At 39.5% G+C, this 22,833-nt stretch overlaps 1 protein-coding gene across 1 annotated transcript in view; it reads left to right on the plus strand.

The window, feature by feature from the left end:
• The first annotated feature begins 6,010 nt into the window (after nt 1-6,010).
• angpt1 (angiopoietin 1) overlaps nt 6,011-22,833 on the plus strand; it is a 57,920-nt gene continuing 41,097 nt past the window's right edge. The window contains exon 1 of the mRNA XM_085346077.1: nt 6,011-6,794. Within this exon, the coding sequence (XP_085202203.1) occupies nt 6,399-6,794 (396 nt within the window). The 5' untranslated portion in view covers nt 6,011-6,398. The remainder of the gene's footprint in view (nt 6,795-22,833) is intronic.

A 22,833-nucleotide genomic window follows, 5' to 3' on the forward strand; every position in this document is an offset into this window, starting at 1 on the left:
AGGAGTCTTGTGCTGGCACAGACCCATTAACGTGATTCCAAGTCAGCCTGAGGAAATACTGAAAGCAATGTTTTATGAATCTATCCAACATGATGGTGGACTAGTAAATGGTCAAAGAAAACAAGCAAAGGAAGAAAATAAAATAAAAAAAAAATCACAGGATTTCAACCTTTGAGGATTTACTGTCTGACTGTCATACACATCTGTATCATATTTAATGGCAGTCAAGCTAGTGTGTTGAAAAAGCCGCATTTTATGGCATCTGCAAAGCAGATGTATATTTAACAGGAAAGTCAAAACTTTGAGCTCAACAGTGAGGTTCCTGAAGTAAAAGTATCATTCATATTCTCCGTAGGGATTTTGACTATGTGCCACAATGTTTTAACCATCCAAAGCCGATTCATTATGAGTGACATTGTGAAACAATGGCATGTGCTCCTGTGGAAACCACAAGTCTGTATGATATAAACCTTATTTTAGCAAAAATGTGTTTTATTGGTAATGTTGTGGAAAAGCACTACACTCACCACAATCCCAAATTGAAACAGCAATGTCTCTGATTGGTGGAGTTCACTGCTACCATGGAAAATTTTAAACCCACGAACCTTACGATTGTTTAGAGAGCATGAAATTTGAAAACTGTCAGAATGAACCTCTGTGCCACAACAATAACTAGGCTATACTTTGTTACACACACACACAAAACACAACACAAACTTTAGAATTATTATTAACTAAATAAACACTACAATAATAAATATAATTAAATTCAAGAAAATTGGACGTTTGCTGTGGAATCTGGGATTTGCAATGGATTATGGGACAAGTAGTTCCTGAGCCGTCACACGGTCTATGTTGGATTTTATTTAGTTTTCCTTCATTTTCCCTCTCAAATCATTTTATGGTCATTAGTCACCAAGAATTTGGTTGGTATGTTTCAAGGATTAAAACTCTGTATATGAGGATTTTCTGAAATTTCAATGGAGAAAATGAACGGAAAATTAAATTTTGGAATCAGAGCCCTTTAAGTGCGCAACCATTGTTGCACTCTGTTCTAGCATGCTGCTTGTTGAACCAAGGAATAGTGTTTCAGGTGGGTCTGCTACATTTGCATATGAGGTTGGTCTGCAAGGAATTTAAGAATTACGTTTTAATTCGACTCTCAACAGGAAATTGCAAAGCAAAATGCGTGTTCGTTTTAGGCCTCGATTTATTTCTACTCAGCTGAATGTCTGCTTTTTTTTCTTAATCCTTTATGTTTGTCTCTCTACGGGAAAAAACCCCCCACTGGACGTTAAGCCCCATTATTATTATCCCACAGGATTTAAGTAAGCAGACTTGAAAACACGAGCCTATTACTCTATAGACTTACTGCAAAGTAGATGAAGTGCCTGCAGAGCCACTGGTGTAACTCTTTACTCCCTGCACATGCACTTCAGTACATCCATTCAGTCTTTCACAAAAACCACAACCACTCAAAGCACCCACAAATGCATAACTCTTTAACTATCACCTCTCAGCCATCTAGCATGAAGTGATGTCATGAATGGTCAAATGCTAACGAGGCTATTGTGTGTGAGATTAACGCTCCTTTGAGGCCCCAGCAGACCAGACCGTGGATCTTTCAGAAAGGATCTCAGGATATCACACATCAGAACTGAACTCAGAACAGGAGAATAATATGAAAATGACCCACATTTGCACTTGCAAGCAGATCCTGCCACTGATATGTCAGTAGCATGGAGGCTGGCACTAGTTCACCACTGCCTTGACATTCGTGTTTAAGCGCGTATTTGTGTCCCCTTCAGTCACCGTCACCATGACAAACAGTTAAGCTCAGGACCAAAAGAAATGGTTCCATCAGTGTTAGGCTGGGTTATACAACCATTTCATCAAATTCAAATCGAGCTGAAGCTATTCAAGCATTTCTGAATGAGTTGCTTAGGTTTGTCACTGGAGTCAAACGGAACGCTTGTGCCTTTTATATCCAGTGACAACACCCTTTATGCCCCACATTGGGGGGGGTGGGGGGGGGGGGGGGTGGGGCGGGGTTCTAGCCAACCATAGAAGATCAAAGACCCTCACATCTTAATAGTGGACCAATATGCCACTGAGTAAAAATATTTTTTACCATGAATTTTGAGTTGATAATGAGTTTCCAATAAATAAACACAAACTTTATTGTTAGTTGTCATTGGTGATCGACTTGGATGCAGAATAACTTTATCTAACAGTTGTTATCTCAAGTGGTTAATATCAAATAAAAGTTAAATAAAAATAAACGTGTCACAAATTCTTTTTGGTATCATACCTCCATCCAATACAGAAAATATAGTTAATAGTTAACATGTTGCTTTTTCTGTTTACCTGGGATTTGTGTCTGTAAAAAGTGGCATTTTACAAGTCATGTGACCACAAAATGATCCCTATGAGTGACCTCGGCATCAATCACACATGATCATATGATGATCAAATGGGAATTAAAAATCTATAAATCCATATGTTGTTGTTTATTTCTAAAGTGGGGCTGCTGATTAGAGCTGTGATTTTTTTTTCCTGTATGCATTTAAATATCAAAGATTTCTGTCCTGTTGCCTAATAAAGGAAAATTGCTTTAGTTTGTTGGCAGATCAAAGTGAAAATAATTCTTTTGACTGAAGAGGTATTTTTATTCTGTGTTCTAATAGTTACAGTTCCAGCAGTGTAAAAGAGACTTAGCATTAGGCATTAGCATTAGGTTAGAATCAAGTATAGAAACATGTATACATGTCCTGCAGCACTACATTTACAGGGTAACATATAGAGACAGATAACTATTCTGTCATGGTCCTGGGTCATTTGACCCAGCGTTTTGAATTTTCTGTGTTTTTGTCATTTTGTACTACGTTCACTTTAGAAGCACAAATTAATCTGTCCTGACTCAGACAACCCAGGAAGAGCATTCAACCTCCACAAAGAAAAGCCCCTTCCTGGATCTGTTGAACCTAGCTAACCGTCCTGCCAGCTAGCTAGCCTGAGCAAGCTATATGTTACCTTACTTCCATTTATTTATATATATATATATATATATATATATATATATATATATATATATATATATATATATATATATATATATATATATATATATATATATATATATATATATACACACACACACACATATACATATACATATATCTATGTATACATGTAGATTTTTGTATTTTACTAAACTGGGTATGTATTGGATGTACATGTGGAGCAGGCAGAATGGGATGCCAAGAGTTAGTGAATCATTTTTCTCTCGTTGCTCTGTAAACTGTTTGTTTTCTCAATAAGTTTACATTCCAGTAAGATTTCAGATCTGAGACTATAGCACTCAGTTACTAACTCATAAATATAAACAGCTTGTGTGTTTTCCTTTGCAAAACAAGCCACTGCTGGATGTGAGATGGCTGAAAATTAAGCGTTTTGTGTTCCAAAAATGTTTTATGGACTTTCTTCAACGAAAAGCACGTGGACACACGCATTAATCTCAATAAGATGCTTCCTCACAGGATAAAAGTGATTACTAAGAGCAACTTTGAACTGATTTGCAGTGACCATATAAGGCTACAGAAAGCTAAATGCCCTCTAACCGTAGCAGCTTCAAACAGAAAAAACACATTTATTTAATGTTCTATTTTAATACCTCTGGTTTTCTGTGTTTGTCTGTTTTATTAAAGGCTAAAAAATTAATAAAAAAATAAATAACATTGTTCTTCCTACATTATGCATGTGAAAATATCTATACTGTAGCTTTAAAGGAATACTAAGTCATAATTCCTAAATTTGTTTAGATATTTTCATGTATAGCTGTGCATCAAAGTCATGTGCTGTTTAGATTTACAAGCCCCAGTTCTTACAATTATCTCCTCCTTAGTTTCCTTTGGACACAGGAAAAGGCGCCTCACTTTTAGGACACCAGCAAAGTACGTCAACCTAAGAAAAGCATTCCAAGAGCAAACATGCTTTGTGTCTTGGCCAGTCTGGGTTATTCAGAGGGTTTGTTATCTTGGGTCTCCTTCATGCATTCATTCACACCACCCCTCTGCTCCCACACACAAGACCCAACTTTTTTCAGCCTTCTGATATCACTGGATACACAAGATGTCAAACCCACACAGGATTACGCAGAATTCTGTGACATGTACTGTGAGTATGCATAAGCAGAAGGATATACATAAACATACGCTGGATACAGTATTTGCACATACATCACACACACAAACAGAAAAACAGACACACTCAAGCATGTACACAAATTTGAATGTCTTGAACTGACGAGGAATGTTGAAATTCAGCCAGAAATCAGACAGCTGTGTCTCCCGGAATCAGAGATTTTAATAGGCTGGCCGTAACAAGGACTTGACCTTTAACCCAGGGTCTTTCAGCGCTGTATTTCCTCACTCTGCCCCTTGTTCTGGCTTAATGATAAAAAGGCATTCCATCTATCCCCTGCTCATTCTTGGATTTCACTTTTGTTTTCATGAAAACGTGACACTGGAAGGCATGTGATATACTTGTGATTATGTAAACTCTTGTAGTTAAGATACCAAGCAAAACGACACCTAAAAAGCGGTATGATTTTAAGTCTAAAACAAGCCATAATAGTTACAGTTTAATAATTTGTTACTCTACAAATTCAGTGGACAAGACCTTCCATAGATCAGGCTCCATACAACCATTTTTCAACCAGATGTGCCAGGTCTTCTACTGCATAAAGAAGTATTGGAGACAAATTGCGCTCACTGGCGCAGACTGACTCAGACTGCTTGCAGTGCGTTGGCAATCTGTCTGCATTTATAAACTAGACAGTGAGTATTTGCAAACTTTCTCTGAGTGATTGTAGTCTGTCTGAGTCAGACTGCAGTTGTTTGGAGACAGGTTACCCAGGAGGTGACCTGTGCAATCAAAAGTGGTCACCCAGAGGTTGAGGATGTTGCACAGCCAGTCTCTGAGCAACCAGTTGGTCACAGCAACTGCTTGCAATTGGTTGTTAAATGCAATGCAATACAATGAAATCACTGGGAAAAACATGGCTTTTATTAGTCATAAGGAGGTTGCTGACTTAGGTTTGCCAATAGAAAACTTAGCCCATGACAGTAGGCTTTGGCCAACCGAGAACGTGTTGACCACAGATGCTTTGTGACTGTTTGCTGAATTTTTACTTTACTCTATAGTACATATTAAATATTTGCATGTACATATATGTATATACTACTTACAGTATATATAGTGTCAAACAGACTTAGCAAACATTACCAAATGATAGAATGGTGGGCATTTTTGGTGTTCGAGTGCTCTCTAATAGTATTTTAAATTTACTGCAACAAATTCTATGGAATGAAAGATACTTAATATCTTGTGGTAAATGTAGCTCAGGCGTATGGTTTGCTGTCCATTAGCCACTACGTAGGTTTGCAGTTTGATCCTATGGCTACTTCCATGTAGGTGCTGCAGTTTATAAAACAATGCTTGTCCTGACTATGGATTTGTACTTTCAAGAGATAAGCAGAAGAACATATAAAGCTACCCCGAGCACAGGTGACAAGTTCGTAGCACCTGTTATTAGCTGAGCAGGGAGAAAAGAAGAGATAAATTAAATGCGTGCGTTCAAATTATTATTATTATTATTATTATTATTATTTTACACAGGCAAGGAAGCAGGTCAACCACATAAACCGGTCTGAAAGCTGATCCCCACAGTCTAAGCATGTCCTCTGTGCTGAGGTCTCTTTCTGCCAGGATCACTGGCGCGCACACACACACACACACACACACACACACACACACACACACACACACACACACACAAATACGTCCATGCACAGAGTCACATTCCTCTGCAGGCTCTGCGAGGGGCAGGCGCAGAGTGTGCTGGAAGCTTGGAACTGCTCTTCAGAGTGCGCGTCTCCCTCCCTCCCTCTCCCTCTCTCACTCTCTACCCCCAGTCGTTAAGTTTGCGAGCAGAGGAGGAAAGAACGGCAGAGAGACCAGGGGAGGTCTGACGACACTATCCCAGCATACCCAGCACCTACTTTAAATGCACACTCTGATAAACGCAGGCAGGCTCTGATTTACTGGAGGAACACCAAGAAATATAGCCAAGCTGTCACACTCCAAGACATGTGTGCAACTTTCCCTGCCAGGACAAAAGCTTAAGAGGAGGTTTGGAAACATACATGTGTGTCCCGTCCATGGCAAAAAAGTCTGCATGAACTCTGACTGCTGGAGGTCCAACTTAAGGATGGAGGATACATGTTTCAGGCTAACGTTTTCTGATTCAGCACTTAAGAGAACATCTAGTAAAGCATAGAAGGAGAAACAAGAGACACAAGAAATTTAATCACCCTCAACAGCGCTTCCAGGCTGATATGATGCTGTGGTACCACTACAGTCGTCACCTGCTGTCGCTGGCGGCGCTTCTGGTGATTGTGAGCTGCGGAGGAGGTGAGCAGCGGAGAGGGACGGACGGCAGCAGCAGTAGCAGTAATGGAGGGAGTACTACTAGTAGTAGCAGCAGCAGCAGTAGTAATTCCAATAACAGACGTTTTCATAAGATCCAGCATGGCCAGTGCACCTACACCTTCATCCTACCTGAGGGAGAGGGAGCTGGAGGAGGCTCCTGCAAGGAAGCGAAGGCCAGTAGCTCGCAGTACAACGCCAACTCTCTCCAGAGGGACGCTCCACCACCTGAGCCAGACTTTCCCAGCCAGAAGATCCAGCAGCTGGAGAACGTTATGGAGAATTACACCCAGTGGCTACAGAAGGTAAGGAGGAACTTTATGTGGAGCATCAGGTGCTAGATCTCTCTTTTCATTTAAACATGATCTTGGCTTAATGATAAGCTGAAATAAGAACGCAGTGGAATTTTCCTGTTTTAATCAGAACCACGCTGAAAATCTTAGAATTGCATCTGCATGAGTTTTTTCTTTTGAAGTGGCTGCTGTGTGCTATTTGTTGAGATATTTGTGTCTGCTTGGGTGTGTGGTCTCCCCAGAGCGTCTGTTTGTAGCTTCACTAGATACCTTGTTTTGGTTTGTGGACGAGGCTGTCAGACTAAAACCATGCAGTGTTTGCTGTTTTCATGTAGTCGACACGTAGTTTGTCAAAGTGCTTGTCTGTAGGAGAGTTTATGTGCCTTGGAAAAGTGCAGCTTTCTTTTACCCATACCCCCCCCCCCCCAAAGGGTGATGCTGTGTGGCCACTTTCAAAATAAAATTCCAGAGATTACCACACAAAACACTGACAACATCAAAAATGTTAAAATGCACGGCTGTCAACTGGTTGACTTACACCTCATAACTCCTTCAGTTGTTGAGAAAGCAGCCTGGTCTCATAGTGGCATTAATCTTCTTTGCTTCTGAGTTGACAAACAGACTTTTATTAGTTAACAAAATATGTGTTTTTGATAACACACAAAAGAGGACAGACTGGAGTATTTGGTTACGTAACTGTGTACATCTGTCTAATACATCTCTGTTTTCCTGACGTCTTCCTACTTTTCTCTGTGTTAACCGCAAAATTCCACAGATGCTCATACAGCAAAGGTAGCTATATGTCAGTCACCCTCTGCTCTCCAGTGGGCTGTCTCTTTAATGGCAGGAAGTCAGAGGGAGCCCCAAGAGACTCAAAGAGGAGGAAAAGACATGGAAGGAGAATGCTCTCTTTATTTTTGTTCAAGTGTGAGTTTAGCCTGAAAATCCAGATTCATATAAAAGAAGTTTTATGTGAATATTTTTATTGGAAGAATTTATTGGTTAAATAACTCCTAAATTAAATCCTTTTAATGGGAATTTGAAGATCTGTGAGGTGTTTTGTTCAAATATGTTAATAAGATGCGAATTCTGAAGCCATATCTGATACTGCTTGGCAGGCACTCTGCTTTTTCAGGCTTTGAGACTTTGTGTCTCCGAAAAGCCCAAGACCGTCTCTCTGAAATGAATACACGATTCAAACAAACAAACTTTCAGTTTTGGCATCACAGGATCTCGTGCTCCTGCTCTTTCTACAGTGTTGTTGCTCCCAAATAAGATTAGCATGTCCAGTCTGCCATCAACACCTAAAAGCTGATGGCTTATTTTATTTTCCGCAGTTTGTAAGTCAAACACGCGCACAGCTAACAACTGATGGATTTCATGGATCACAGTGTAACGGGGAATTTATCAAGCTGAATTTCACCGATTAATCTGTTTGTATGCAATGAACATGTCCTTCGAAAGCTCTCAGAGCTACGCTGCGTCTGCTTTTCGTTTTCTCAGAGAAAGTAATTTTCACTCCACGAGTTGGAGGAAATAGTCATTTCTCATCAATTAACCAGGTAGTGGCAGCGGTCTGCTAGAGCGAGATGTTGACTGAGTTCGTAATTAAGGGAGGTAGTGTTGGGGGCTACTCCACCCTCCAGCAAATTCAGAATATCTTACGAAACTACAGAACTTAGAAATGCGTCTCAAACCAACTTGGGTATAGCACAAGAGGATTTTGTCGCTACTACTGACTTTATCTACATTTAGCATTCTGTGTGTCACAGTTGTTTATGTAGAGTCACCATTAAAGGGAGGAAAAATGAGAAAAGACTTTTAGTAGTCAAACGTCTGAAAACTTGTGTATGTGTTTCTGTCTGTGTCTTAAGTGCAGAGAAAGGCCATGGTTTATAATAATACCAGCTCTATCTTTGCTCAGTGAACCTCATCCGTCTATGACAGTACAAGGGACCCTGTGAAAAAACACAACGGCAGCATTCGTGCACTGAAGGTTTGACTAATGGGACCTCTAGAATAACTTTCTCCTCAGATGTAAGGAAGAGAGCACCACTACTGCCATTGTGCTTCTCTCCTGACACCTAGGAGTTTATCGTGCAGGACCAAAGACAATCTTATCATGAATTTTCTGATGTATCTTCTAAATACTGTAAATTTAAATACAAAAGCAGAAAAAACAAGTATCAGAAATAAAGAGGAATTAGCTCTTGGTCATTTCATAAGGGAAGTTTAAACACACAGTGGTAATTCACGCTAATTGCACTACATGGGGGGGAGAACATCAGGATGCAGTTAACATTTTTCATTGGACAGAAGATTAAGCGTCTCAGTCGGTCTATCTATCTTAATCACGCCGGTCTTTTTACTGCTTGTCTAAAAGAAAGCTCGCCCTGATGTTGCTCCAACCAGCCCTGATGAAAGAGACGGACAGAGAAGATTATTATAGATAGCAACCCTGTGCCTGTGCTTTCAGTCCAGTGTGGGGGGTAGACAGTTAAGAGTGATGTAGCAAACAGCTGTTGGGGAAGTGTTTTAAGCCTGAGATCTTACCTTTGTCAACCCAGGGTAAAGTATATGGACCCGGATAACATTCCTAACCAGTCAAAGGTGGCTCGTGTTTGCTCAAGGATTACTTCTTTTTCCTGTCTGCAAGGTGAAGAGCCATGGATAAGCTTTCTTACCAGAATTTCACAGAATTATAAAAGGAACACACGGGCAGAAAACCCCCACAAAAAACAAGAAATGGAGAGAAAATAAAAGACAACAGGTAGGTGACTGTGTTTGGTATGCAAATGTGTTTTTATTTTTGACACTTATCTATAATACTTTTATTTTCTGTTCTTACCAAATATATTGTCCACAGTGATATTAATTATTCACTGATTTGTACTTTAATGGGGTTTATATTGGGCAATAGCTGAAAATGAAAAAAAAAATAGAGAAGAAACACCCTTCAGTGATGTTACAAGTGTTGATGTTGCATAGTCTGTCCACCTGAGGGCGCTCTGCAACTTGTTGGCAACAGGTGTTTGCCAACAAGGAAGAACCAAACAAGTATAGATCAAAATCCTTTATCAGACAGGCTGTAAAACTGGGACAGTACATCAGACATTTCACAGGATTCAATTCCCACAATGCACCTGCTGCAGCAACTCACCTATCTGTTACAAACCAGCCAATCTTAGTACAACACAGAGTGATACAGAATACTGAAGCTAACAAAATGCTAAAATACATACTCAATATGCAGCAGGAAGGTAAAGTACGAGTTTTTTTCGAATTTTCTCCATATCTCATAAACAGGTGTTTTTGCTATTAGTTAGTTCCTTGCTAGAATGCAATACGGTTACAGCTTAGAAGAGATTTTGTTATCTTATGCTGGCAAGTCAGCTTTATTTATTATTATTATTTATTTATTTATTTATTTATTTATTTATTTATTTATTTCAAACATATGTCACCATATGTCACGTCAAAGTGCATAAAAAAATCGTCCATTTTCAATCCAAATCCAGTGTATGCCTGTAAAATTCCACAATGAAACTTTGAATATATATAAATCTCAACCACAGTGTCTCACAAACATCAAACATAATCATTTAGCATCAAACAGCAGCAAGCTAACGTTTCCATTTCTGAAGCTTTTATAACATAAACTGTCTGGTCAATGCAGCAAACCTTATTTTTGAAATACCTAAGTATGAGTTGATCTTCTTGGGATTTAAAATATCTCGTGCTTATAACTTTGTGCAATTTAGGGCACAAAAAGGATTCCCAGTGTCATCTCGCCATAAGGTCTCCTACCGTTTATGTACATATACAGGCCATAATGTTCTAAAAACCTCCTATTAAAATGTTTTCTTCAAGCAGGCTGTCCCAAAATCTTAATGCTATCGGAACAACAGGACAATTTCACCTCGACTAAATGTTAGCAGCCGTCATGGAATAAAGAAGCCAGAAGATTGCAAATGTAACCAGGAGCCAGATTTAAATATGCACTCATTGCATAAAATGAGTTTTGTTGGTGGTGGAAACATTTTTAAAAGCTACATTTTATCAGCATCTACTTTTGTGCTTGGAGTCCCCCCCCCCCTTTTTTGGGTTGTTCGATAGAGTGTGGATACAGGCAAGTTTTCATAACTGATATACAAACTGAAATGACCAAAAATATTGACTGAGCTAATAAGATTTTGATGTTCGACAATTTCCAATATTTAGTGTTGCGACATACTTAGATCAATACCAAAACTCAGCTTTATTGACATGTTAAAAGATGAAACTGGTGTTTTTTAGTGCACTTTAACAACAGATGGTGTTCTTTGGTGCACTGAAGTGTAATAAGATCTTCTCATTTCCCCCTCTTGTGGAAACTGCAGAAAGCTTCTGGAGAAGCCTTTGCCAAACTAAGCTGTTGAACATGGAGGGGAAATGACCATCCTGGGTGTCTTATCCCTGTGAAATTCCCATCTTTCTGCCTCTTGACGAACTTGACTGCGTTGCATAAACAGTGCTTTAGAGGATATACCAACATGTGGGCAGCAGCTTGTTTCCCTTCCATATTGGGAGTTCATTTGAGAAAGAGTGAATATGTTTCTCTACTTAATGCTGTCAGAAGGCCACACAGTGTGCCTGGGGATCCAAGGGGAAACCTATCTATTTTAGTAGTGACTTCCTCTATAAGAGTTTATTTTTCACTCGTAATGTTGTCCAAAGCTAACAATCGGATGATACATAAAGACGGGCAAATGCTCCAAGGAATAAAAAGTCTTGTCCTTCTGGACCTCTAAACTTGCAAAAAGGAAACCATAGAAATTACAGAAGGGCGCTCCAATAACAGCTTCCAGAAGGGTTTTCTTGGTTGCACTTGTGCTTTGACTGTAAGTGAAAAGGAAAGAGAACTTTCTGCTTCTGCGTGTCGTGGGAGCAGGGAAAAACATTACAACAATGCCGCAGTATTTCCACACGGACATGAAAATGGGGTTCAACACTGTTAATGTTTCTGATTTTCAGGGAAAGGGGGCATTTAGCGGTTTTGTCATGCTCAATAAGCCGTACCGCTTTGTTTTCAGACTCACCCGTTTTTTCCAGAGGTCGTATTTCAATTAACCGGTGGCTGCGAACATGATGGCAGCTTTGATACTGGCCAGGCAGGTATTGTACACCTATGTCTCTTTAAAGTCACATGAATGAAGCAGTACATTTCTAGGTAATGTGACAGTCCATTTTGAATTTGTCTAGTTTCCTTTAGTGCAGCGATACAAAGTTACCATTTGGTTTCTTTTTCCATCATTCATTTTAGTGAATTACTCTCAGGTGGGTACTTTATTGAGGATTTATTTTGCTTTAATTACAAGGTTATACATTTGGCTAAATGCTTGCAGGATTTATGACATCCCCACTGAAAACACTGTAGCTATAGCTTGTAGCTTGGCACCCATTCGTGCATCTGTAAAATAAATTGAGAGTTTCCTCTTATGGGCTCATGTTTCCGTGCACTCTCACTCTTCTAATGGTGCTAATTTTTCTTCATTTGGTCGTTAGAGGTATTACGAATGTAGGTACTCTTGTGATTTGGCCACTTGGACACAGTGAAAAAAGTCACGCACATATGCTATACCGTATTATTACTTTTAATCATCATTAAAAAAAATTTGGAGGTAGTCTGAAGTCTAGCCCCAGGCCATCTGATTGATGAGAGGTTGTATTCAGATTCCTTTTAGCTCTAATCTGGTCACCACCAACTTCAGAGGGACATATCTGACTTTTCAGCTGCTAAACGCTCCATTATGTTCACCTTTGCTAACTTTGCAAGTCTGCTTTTTAGTTGACATTAAGAACAAAGCGGTTTAACTAGAGCTTTTTTTTTTTTTACTTAAACAGCAGTTTGCCAGGACCAGAAGAGTCATAAGAGAAACAAACCAAACAATGAAGTCAGAAGCAATTCCAGCACTGAGACTTTGAAATAGCCTCCAACTCCAACTTTGTTTAGCTGACTCTCTGGACGCCTTTTAGTCAAGGAGGCCTTTTGTTGAGATTCTTATGGATAGTACCTGTTTTTAGTTAGCTGTTTTCCTTAATTCCTATATTTTATTTTTTGGATTGCTTTGTGAAGATATATCTGTAAAAAGCACTTTAGAAATAAACTTTACTTCCTTACTTATTTATATCTCAATATTTGTAAAAGCTCTGGGAAATTATTTAGAGTTAATAACACCAAGTCATCCATTCATCCACCCGTTCAACTTAGGGTGAAAGGTGCTGGAGCCTATCCCAGCTGTCATGGGGCAAGATATGGGGTAGGTTGACAGACCATCACAGAGCCATTGTTTATACAGCAATACAGATTATATCAGCTTTAAGGTAAGTGTATGTGTATAGGTTTTATTCTAGTGTGGTATTTAAATATTTTCTTATAAAATTGTTGAAATAAGAGGTTTTTTGTTTTTTTGCCTCCCAACAGAACAACCATACATAATATTATTCTGGGCAGACAAGTGAAAGCCATTAGTACTAGAGTGGAAGTTGTTGTCAGAAGAGTTGCCAAAAGCAAAAAGGTTCTTGTCTGCATCTTTGCCACTGCTAAGGTTGAGTGATTATGAGCCAAATATGAGATAATAACAACTTAGATAGAGTGGAACATTAGACATTATGGTCGATGTAAGTGCACGGTTAGTAATGTAATGTGCTGTTATTTTAGCCTGCAGCAAATCACGAGTGTGTTTAAGCTTACTTCAGTCGCAGAGCTGCCTGTTATCTTTTTTTGTATTTTTGTTTTATAATGACTCTTGATAAACAGAGCAGATGATAGATAATATTACTCACCCATATCTGCTATTTGTTTTCCTCCAGACTTCGGTTCATGCAGGTCGTACGCTGTAAATCAAAGTTTGATTAAGGTCAAAGGAACTGATATGGCATTAAAAACAAAGCTCTGTTTGGATATTTGATATTTGAGCTGTTTGCAGAGAATACCCCAAGACGTCTAACTCGGTTTGAATTTGCAGTAATCTGTCAGATGTTCTCCTTTTTTTTCCCAACTGGTTTGTTTCCAGGAAAAGATAACTGATAAAATATCAATTTCTTGTATTGCTGATTCTGGCAATGTGCCGCAGAATGAAAAATAAGGATACGCTGTGAATTTGAATGCTCTCGCTACATGCTTCAGTTTGTGTTCATCCAATTTGGAAGTTCACTCTAAGTTGTGTTGTTTGATCTTCGTTTATGATAATTTTCAATCCCGTAGATATTTCTGTGAAGTGGAGGAAAAATTCCTGAAGCCGCCTTAGATGCTGCCTTTGAGGCCGGCTCTCCCTCCAGTGTCTCTTTGACTCTCCCTGACAGATGTTGCATTCTGAGTGGATGTCTTTGTTTGTCAACGCTGGGGAGCCTTCCAGAGGTTCCAGAGGGCAGCGCCGTTTCACCCTGCTTGGAGTTAGCCTTGCAGATTGTGTGTTTCTCGGATTCTAAAGCAAAGAAACACAAGAATCAAAGTCAGATGCTCCAAAATGAGGAGAAAAGGCCGTAGAGTGAGGCCAAGTTGTAGAAAACTGTTGACAGGAAGCGCATAACGGTGAAAAGAAGACAGAAGAAGATTGGGACAGACTCGGAATAGTAGGAAAGAAAACATAAACAGCTTCATTCCCTCGCACTGTGGCCTACATAGATCTTCAAATGAGTAATGGTTGTCTCCATTGTTTTTGTTGCGTTCTTATGGTGGTAGGATGTGAGCCACTTGTTCTTAAGCCCTTCGTGTCACATCTGAGCATTACTTCACGTATTTATTTAATCGTTTATTGTCTTGTGGTGCGAGTGAGGGAGGCGAGCTGCTCTGTGAGTATTGTGCAACGTATTGAATTACATCTTCAGACCCACACATCTTGATGGAATTCAGTCTGGAGCAATTCAGAAGGGCAGGCTGTTTATAACCTGCCTCTGTTTTCTTTGGGCGCTTTGGGCACATGAAGTGAGTCGGGTCTCGGTTTATCGCTTTAAGTGCTGTGATTGGTGTGACACTTCGTTCAGCCTGCTAGTGGCAATACGCACATGCACGAAAAGATATAGACGCACATGCAGACACATTTGCACCCACAAATCTTAATATTTGCTTTGAAAGCAAAGACACTCGTAACCCTGTACAGAGTTGTGTTTGCGTTAGCGGGGACCTGAGCCAGACTTCTCATATTTCACAGAATACCACAGCTGGAGCTGGCACACTCACTGCAGACATGTAGAGGAAAGTCAGTAAAGTGGGTTACCCTGTGACATTTCTTATGTTCCCTGCTGTTAAACAATAACACCCTCAAAACATCGTACAGTGCAACTCAAGAGTCCTCATAAAATCAATGACTCCGTCGACTGTTTCAGTATGTTTCTTTTCTTTGGTCGTTTTAGCTGTTTGTACTTTCGGTCACGCTGCTATCAGAGCTGTCGATTAGCTGATAAGGAACACCTGCTGCACGACAGAATTTGGTGATGAATTGCACCAAGTATGCAATTCACACGCCTAAAACGCACAATTCGTTTGTTTTTAAAACACAATCTAAGTATTCAATCAAGTACGGTAACAAGAGGCTCTAACGAATAATCTTTTAGGCAAGCAAGCTGTGTATTGGATTTTTTCTTTCTAGTAAAGGCTCTAAAAAGTTCAACATTACATATAAGCAGATACTGATTTAGATTTTCATTAGAACTTGCTTTGTTGCATTACACCAAACTATAGCTAATCACACTCCCACCAAAAAAACCCACCCAAATTGACATGGAAATAGCTCTTTTATATAATTCATAAATTCACTTTAAATGATAAATGTTGTAAAAATCAGTCTATACTTAATTTATCTAGTCCTACATATTTTTTTCTCTGTGCTCACAATGCAAAACCCATACAAGCATGTTGATACATATACTCACTGGCCACTTCTTCAGTTACACCTTTGCGAGTTGGACCCTTTTTTGTCTGCAGATTTGTGGGCTGCTGCTGCAAATCTCATTTTCCACAACAACCCAAAGATCTGGTTGCCGTGGAAGCTATTTGAGAGCTGTGAACTCATTGTTATGTTCCAGAAAGCAGTTTGAGATCATTTCAGCTTTTGTGACATGGAGATTTATACTGGTGGATGGAGCCATCAGAAGATGAGAACGCTGTGGTCATAAAGGGATGGACAAGGTCAGCGACAGTACTCAGATAGGCTGTGGCATTTAAAAGATGCTCAGCTGGTACTAAGAACCTCAAAGTGTATCCCCCACAACATTACACAACCAGCAGCACGCCTGTATCACTGATATAATACAGGATGAATCCATGCTTTCATGTTGTTTACACCAAATTCTGACCTTTATAGAAATCTGGACCTTCATTTAGGACTGTTTATTATTGCTACATTGTTATTCGAGTGCGTGTTACAGGGGAAAACCTTGTAAAAACACTGCTGTATTTGGTGTCAGCCTGAAGCATCAAGCTGTTTTTGGTTTAGGCAAACAGTTGGCTGTAATGATTAGTACAGGTGGATTTTAGCAGTCAGTGTTGTGATTACTGGTAGAGAAAGCACTTTGCACACATTTAGGGATGGAAAAAATGTAGCGTAACATTTTTCTTCATGTACTTCCCCTCTGCAGCAACGGTGCAGTGACAGACTACCTCTAAATTGCGCTGCTGCACGGTGACCTAACAGGAACTAACTTAGAAATCTGTTGTTGATTGAAAAGATGGATGTGCTTGTTGGTCTGAGTTTACAACGAAAATACAAATGGTTACAAATAGTTCCAGAAGTTTATTTAAGTTGACATGTTTGCTGTGATTCTGAGGTGGAAAGGTTAATCCTCCAGAGGCCTGGACATGGACGTTAGTAAATCTGCACGCGTGAGTGTGTCACGTTCGTGTCCGTTTCTGCATGCGGGTTTGTGCACGACACTGTTTTATCTGCACAAGCCTGTTTTTTCGCCTGTGTTTGGATGAGATGACCTTGAGCTTAGCCGATAGTCTGAGAAGGATCATATGAGATGTTACTTCTCTGGGCATGTGCAATCACAAGGTGCAGAAACTGGAACAGAAGCTGACACATGCTGTCAAACAGCACTCACATTATCCATGTAAATGTATACACGTCAGTGATACATGATGTCTATGTCTCGTCTAAGGGAAGGATGAAGATATAACTTTTAACAGTTACAGATTGCAAAAAAGAATGGGTGATGTCACTGTTTTCCTAAAATCTACCTTGTATGGAGTAATTATCATTGTTTGCCATGATACAACTAAGATTTGTGGCTTTCTCATGGTTTTCAGTCCTACAACAGCACCAGACGGAGTTCGGTTCCAAGATTAGATGTTCATATTTCAGTTTTTCTGAGCGTTGTGGTACTCATCATGTTGGCTTAACAGTTAAGGTTTAAAGTTCATTCACGTCCTCAGAGATGGCAGCTTTCAAAAAGAAAACAAAGCCTCTTCTCTTTTTTTTTTTCCACAGTGTTATTGCTTTACAGTCCATTTAGTACCTGGAACCTTTAAGCCCTCAAACTAATCACAAAAAATGGATAAGATGTTTTGTTGTTTGAGCATGACCATTTATGTTTGGTTGCACTGGTTGAAATCATTTGATCCATCCTTTGCTTTTGCTTTTGTTTATAGACATGTCTTGAGTGCCGCTGCCTATGAAATTCAAAAACAAACAGAAACTGAACACAGAAACCCAGGAATTAGACAGGTAATGCACACAGTGTGCACTTCTCTAAATGATCCTTTTCTCTACTTCTGTTTTCTTTAGCAACCTTGCACAACAGAAAAAGATGTGATGTAATTCCAATGACATGCTATGTCAAGAACCTTTCAATGTGTGTACAAATGTACTCGTACTGCAGTTTTTCTATGAAAAACATCAAACACGTGAGCAGCTAATGATCAAGATGCACAAACATGCAACATGTCAACCGAAGCCAAAGATCAAACTGCTCATTAGCTGCACATCGTCGATAAGAGCAGCGTCCACGTCCTTTTAAACATATGTGGTAAACTTCGGGTCAAAGCTGTTTCATGTGTGCATGTTAGCTGGTCTACTTCGGCCTCACTTAGAAGTGCCTCGTGCAGCCACTGACAGTGCGTGTTAGCAACAGTGGAAGCGTGCAAAATGACTGAACAGTAACATAATCTGGACCTGGTGCGATAGTGTCTCTGTGTCTTCGGTATTAAAATCAAAGCGAAGCAAAGATTGTAAGAAAGACTCGGAAATGCAAGCACGTGTAGATGTGCAGATATGGGATGGAGGGAGGCAGAAAGAGAAAGTGAAGGAGGCCGTGCTCAGCTCACACTGTGGTGATTAACTATAGGAACAGTTTATAAACTCCGGAGTCTATGCTTAATGGGATGTTAGGATGAAAGATAAACACGAACGTGACATTGAAGGAAACAACCCTTGTCATTAAAGGCTCATTCGTTTTGATTTAAAAAGACGCCCAGCTTGGTAGGTAGTGGGGCTGGCACACAAACTACTGGAACCATTTTTCCCTGAGGTTTTGCCTGACTAGGAGGTTTAACATACAACGCTGTATGTAGTAAGGTTTCTGTCATGGCTGAAATTAAAACAAAACATGCCCCCTTTCATATATTTCTACAACTGTCTGGCAGAGGAATCTCCTGCTGGGATGTTTTGAGGGTATACTGGAATGCTATCTCAAATATTTGGACGTAATAGACTCCTCCATGGGATGGTGGGTTTGCGATCCCTGTGTGCTTAAGTAAAGGGGCAGACTGACATGGCCAGCAGCATAGACACACAAAAAAAGACTTTTAAAAAAGGGTGCATTCCTGTCCAGATGTGTCCCTGAGGAAAGCTTCTCATGTTGGATGACTAAGTGAGCCACAATATCTCAGGACTGTCCCTCTGCTGGTGCTCCCAGTTTAAGACATCTGGATGAATGGTAGCAGGTCCAGCTTTGTTTGCTTATTTGTTTTTCGTTATGCATTCCCATGTCTTGAATGACTGCAAGAACTTCCTCTCCCATAAGGCTAGATAAGCAAAATTAATTGGAGTAATTTTTGGACCATTTTGACATTAGATAGCACCAATGTAACTGGAGTATTTATGAAAATATACATTCATATGCACACTTTCCTTCACTGTATTTGTTTACATTTGTCATTGAAAGAAACCATGCTTTGTCTCTAATAGCGACTGTTACATCTGCTTGACTTAGGAATCATACATTAAATGCTGTCTTGAACCACCCCTCATTTCTTTAGGTACAGTGATTTATTGAATCATGTCCATCATGCAGTAAATAAAGGCTCTTTGGCATAAAAGAATTCCCATGTTAGAACTGTCTCACGCATGTAATTTCTTTAAGTACTCTGCAGGAGTAGCTCCCCAGTTGTCTATCAAGGTGATCCCATACTGCTTCAATCATGGTGAGGTTTGGGCTCTGAGAAAGTCAGTACATGACTGATGGTGTTCTTTTGTCTTTCTTCTTGTCTTTTTTCTCTACTCTGGGATGCTTTTACTGAATTGGCATCAGATGCTTTCCAGATGGTATTGCATCATGAATCAAAATCTGCTGATACTTGTCTGTGTGCATAATTCCATTCTCTTTGACAATATCCTCACACCACTGGCTGAAATGCAGCTCTAAACCATTTCAGACCCATTCTACAGAAGGCTGTAGATACTCACTGTTGTACCTCTCTCCTGATCTTTGCAAGACTGCTTGCCATTGATTTTCAGTGGGGACTGGTTTTTGTGTAATTTCAGTTTTTACTTAATTTGGCATACCTCAGCATTTTCTTCCTTAAGAATGGCTTCTTGATAGCCACCCTTCCACTGATGCCATTTCTGATTAGGCTTCGAACAATAAATGGATCAACTGATCTGAACTTGTCAAGTGTCCTCAACTTTTTTAAGGACACACTACACACCATGCTCAGATACGCCAAGTTTTTGGCTAATAGCTTTTTGGGAATTGCCTTGTTGGTGGAAAAATACTATTATATTGCTGTCAAGCAGTGCTATCTTGGCATTGTTCATAGATTCAGCTAAAGAAATGAGAATAAAGTGTGTTTTTGCGACAGACTGCCAGTAACCTAAAGTAAGGACCTAAAGATACAATTTTAAATTTATAATAATAACAATAATAAAAACTTGTTCCTACCGTAGATTTTATGAGATGAGCTTGTTCTCTCGGTTTTATAGGAGTTGTAGCCTGTAGATATTATGATATTTTTATGTTTCTTGTCTAACACTTTGCAGTGATTTGAGTTATGTGTAGTTTCACTGGAATTTAGTCCTAAAGAAGCACCGAGCAGAGCAACTCTGAAAATTCATTTCCAGAATAAATTTTCCTCATGAAAACAAGCAGTGTCTGTATAATCGTATCAAAATCAGTAAATGAAAACCAAACATTGCTCTTGGATGTTCTCACACAAGTGCTACAAAACTCAAGTTCAAGGCTTTAAAATGTCCGTCTCTCTATTTTATGTCAAAAGACCGTGTTTGTCCATCTGTGCTTTTCATAACATGGTGCCAACATTGCAATTTTTATATCTCAATCTGTCATTCTGACAAATAAAAGACTTTCTTTGTCGTATATTCTAGTAGTTTATCACTGAATGTATGTGTTATAGACATAACACTGTCAGACTTTGATTTAAAAGGTCCTTCCAAGTTTGACCATTCACGTAAGAGAAAGCATAACACAGATTACACAAAATTTATGTCTCAAAGAAACTAACAAAAAAAAAAACAGACTAAAAGCAACAAGAGCAACACAAGCAGGTTTTCTTCTTTCTTGGGTTTTAATGTTTTTTGCAGATTTAACATAATCAAAAGAAGTATTAAATCTAAATTTGACTCGGGTTTGTGTTTCGAAATCGTGATTAAGAGCATCAGAATTTTACCCAGACCTTGTTGAAAATCAAGCCTCATTTCAATTGAAGCATTTAAATTATCTACACAGAGATCTCATCAGTTGTTTGGGAAAAAAAATCCCCACATCAAAAGGTATTATGTATATTCCCCCTTCTGTGTTTGTGATTTATTTGAATGGTTAACACTGAGTAATGATATGCAAAGTCGTATAGTTTAAGAATATCTGACAAAATGTGGAAAATATGAACTTCAATTTGGCTTAAAACTTTTGCACTCTGGTTAGAAGTTCTGATTTGTTTTTCCTAAGAAATATCACCCAGCCTTGAATATACCAGCCAGAAAATCTCACTTTCTTTTATTGGCTGCCCTGTTGACAAACCATCATGACAGTAAACCTTTGAAGGTTGAAAAATGGTGTGCGTCTGAACCTGCCAAGCAATTTTGGGTACTTCAAACTACGCACTATAATTGACCTAATCATTTATAAAGAGCTTGGTTTACTTAAAGTTGTGTACACATGTTTCATTATGTCCTTGGAAATACAAAACCACAACAAGATTAGCATCAATACTGTCTTGACAGGTTGACAAACGGGAAGAAAACAAGCAAGAAAGATATAAAGGGGGAAGAAAAGGCAGTGTTGGATCAAGCAGGTGCTGGCAGGCACTTGGTTGTTTTTCAGATGGCCAAATTCACACAGATCAAGAGAGCTGAGAGAGGGTTTGGACAACCCAATTCATTGCGCACTCCTATTCCTATTCTAAATTATCCACCATCAGCATGTTTACTTGCTTTCTTGTATTGCTTACAGACCTTCTCCAATGTAGTGGCATGACTTTCACAAATAATACATTCTGTGGGAACTACCTCCTTGCAGGAAGTCTATACTGACCTATAAAATCCTTCTGCACCAAGGGCACTTCCACAGTTTTTGAAATGGGAAGTCCCCCTGCCTCTCTTTTTAAGCTTTCTACTTTATACTCTGTGGAGTAGAAAATATAATGCCTTGATCGATGCTCAATATTTCAGGTGAGGGAATTCCAGAAAGTTGATTTTGTAGTCTGGATGGAGCATTTTCAGTCGAAGAAGCATTTCATCCCTAATCCAAGTGATTTCTTCAGTCTCGACTCAATGCAAGTTTCCCCAGCCTTACTTGTGCTTCGTTTAGGTACTTGAGTGAATGCACTCAAGGTGCCAACCAATGCAGCAATCCTCTAGAGGTTCTGCTGTTAATATCAATGTTCTCAGTCTTCTGCTTTTTGTGTAAGACATATGCCTTGAAAGGTGCTTTATTCATCAACTATAGAGGTTCACACACAGTGCTCAAGAGCTGTCTACCATATTGAACATGATAGAATCACCAGTCTTGAAGGAAAAATGCATATTCCCAGATGGATTATCGAGAGGTTTCTGGTGGTTGCTGGCTGTCATTGAGCGAAATCAGTCACAAAGAGGATGTGGTGCAAAAAAATCTCCTTTTGGTTATTTTGGTTGTTAACAGATTGCTTAGTTGCCAGTAGTTTGCATGTAAGATGATACCTTGTCTGCCAACACTCTAACTGTGCTAACTAACGGTACACTGAGAAAAAGTGAAACATGAAAAATTGCAACACAAACCCGAAGTGGTGAATGCTTGCCTGTAAAGTGAAAGTTGTGCGTTAGCACTGCAATTTGCATGATTCAACTGACGCGGTGTTTACTTTCAAGGCAAATGGTCTCCATTTCTTGCACAGTTTCACAAATGTTCAACTAGTGGTCAGCAAGTATTCGTAGAAAAGTCAGCATATTTAGTTTGAAATACCGGTGTCTGTAGCAACCTGCTAGTGACTATATCAAGGAGGTTTCATTGGGATATTAACGGGAAGTATTTTCTCTCAAGACCCAAAATTCCTACAGGGGTCACTGACCAATCTATAGGGCTGTGTGACTGTTGCTTCTGGAATGAATATCAGAATGACTGCATCAACCTCCAGCAATCACCAACTGGTCAGAATACCCATTGACTTGACTGGTTGCTGCAATATGATATTGGGCCGTTCTCTCATCCTGTCTGACTGAAGCCTTATTCACTTGATCCAATGTTGCAACACGTTCAAAATGGCAGACAAGTTGACATCACATAGTTAGCGGGTACGTGACTGCAAGACCTAAATAGTCTGTGTGAGCCAGAGCGGAGGGAGTGACACAGTTAATGA

The sequence above is a fragment of the Diplotaxodon limnothrissa genome, linkage group LG22 (genome assembly GCF_057381915.1).
Source record: "Diplotaxodon limnothrissa isolate DT_005_m linkage group LG22, D_limnothrissa_male_GT1.1, whole genome shotgun sequence".
NCBI classification, from domain to species: domain Eukaryota; kingdom Metazoa; phylum Chordata; class Actinopteri; order Cichliformes; family Cichlidae; genus Diplotaxodon; species Diplotaxodon limnothrissa.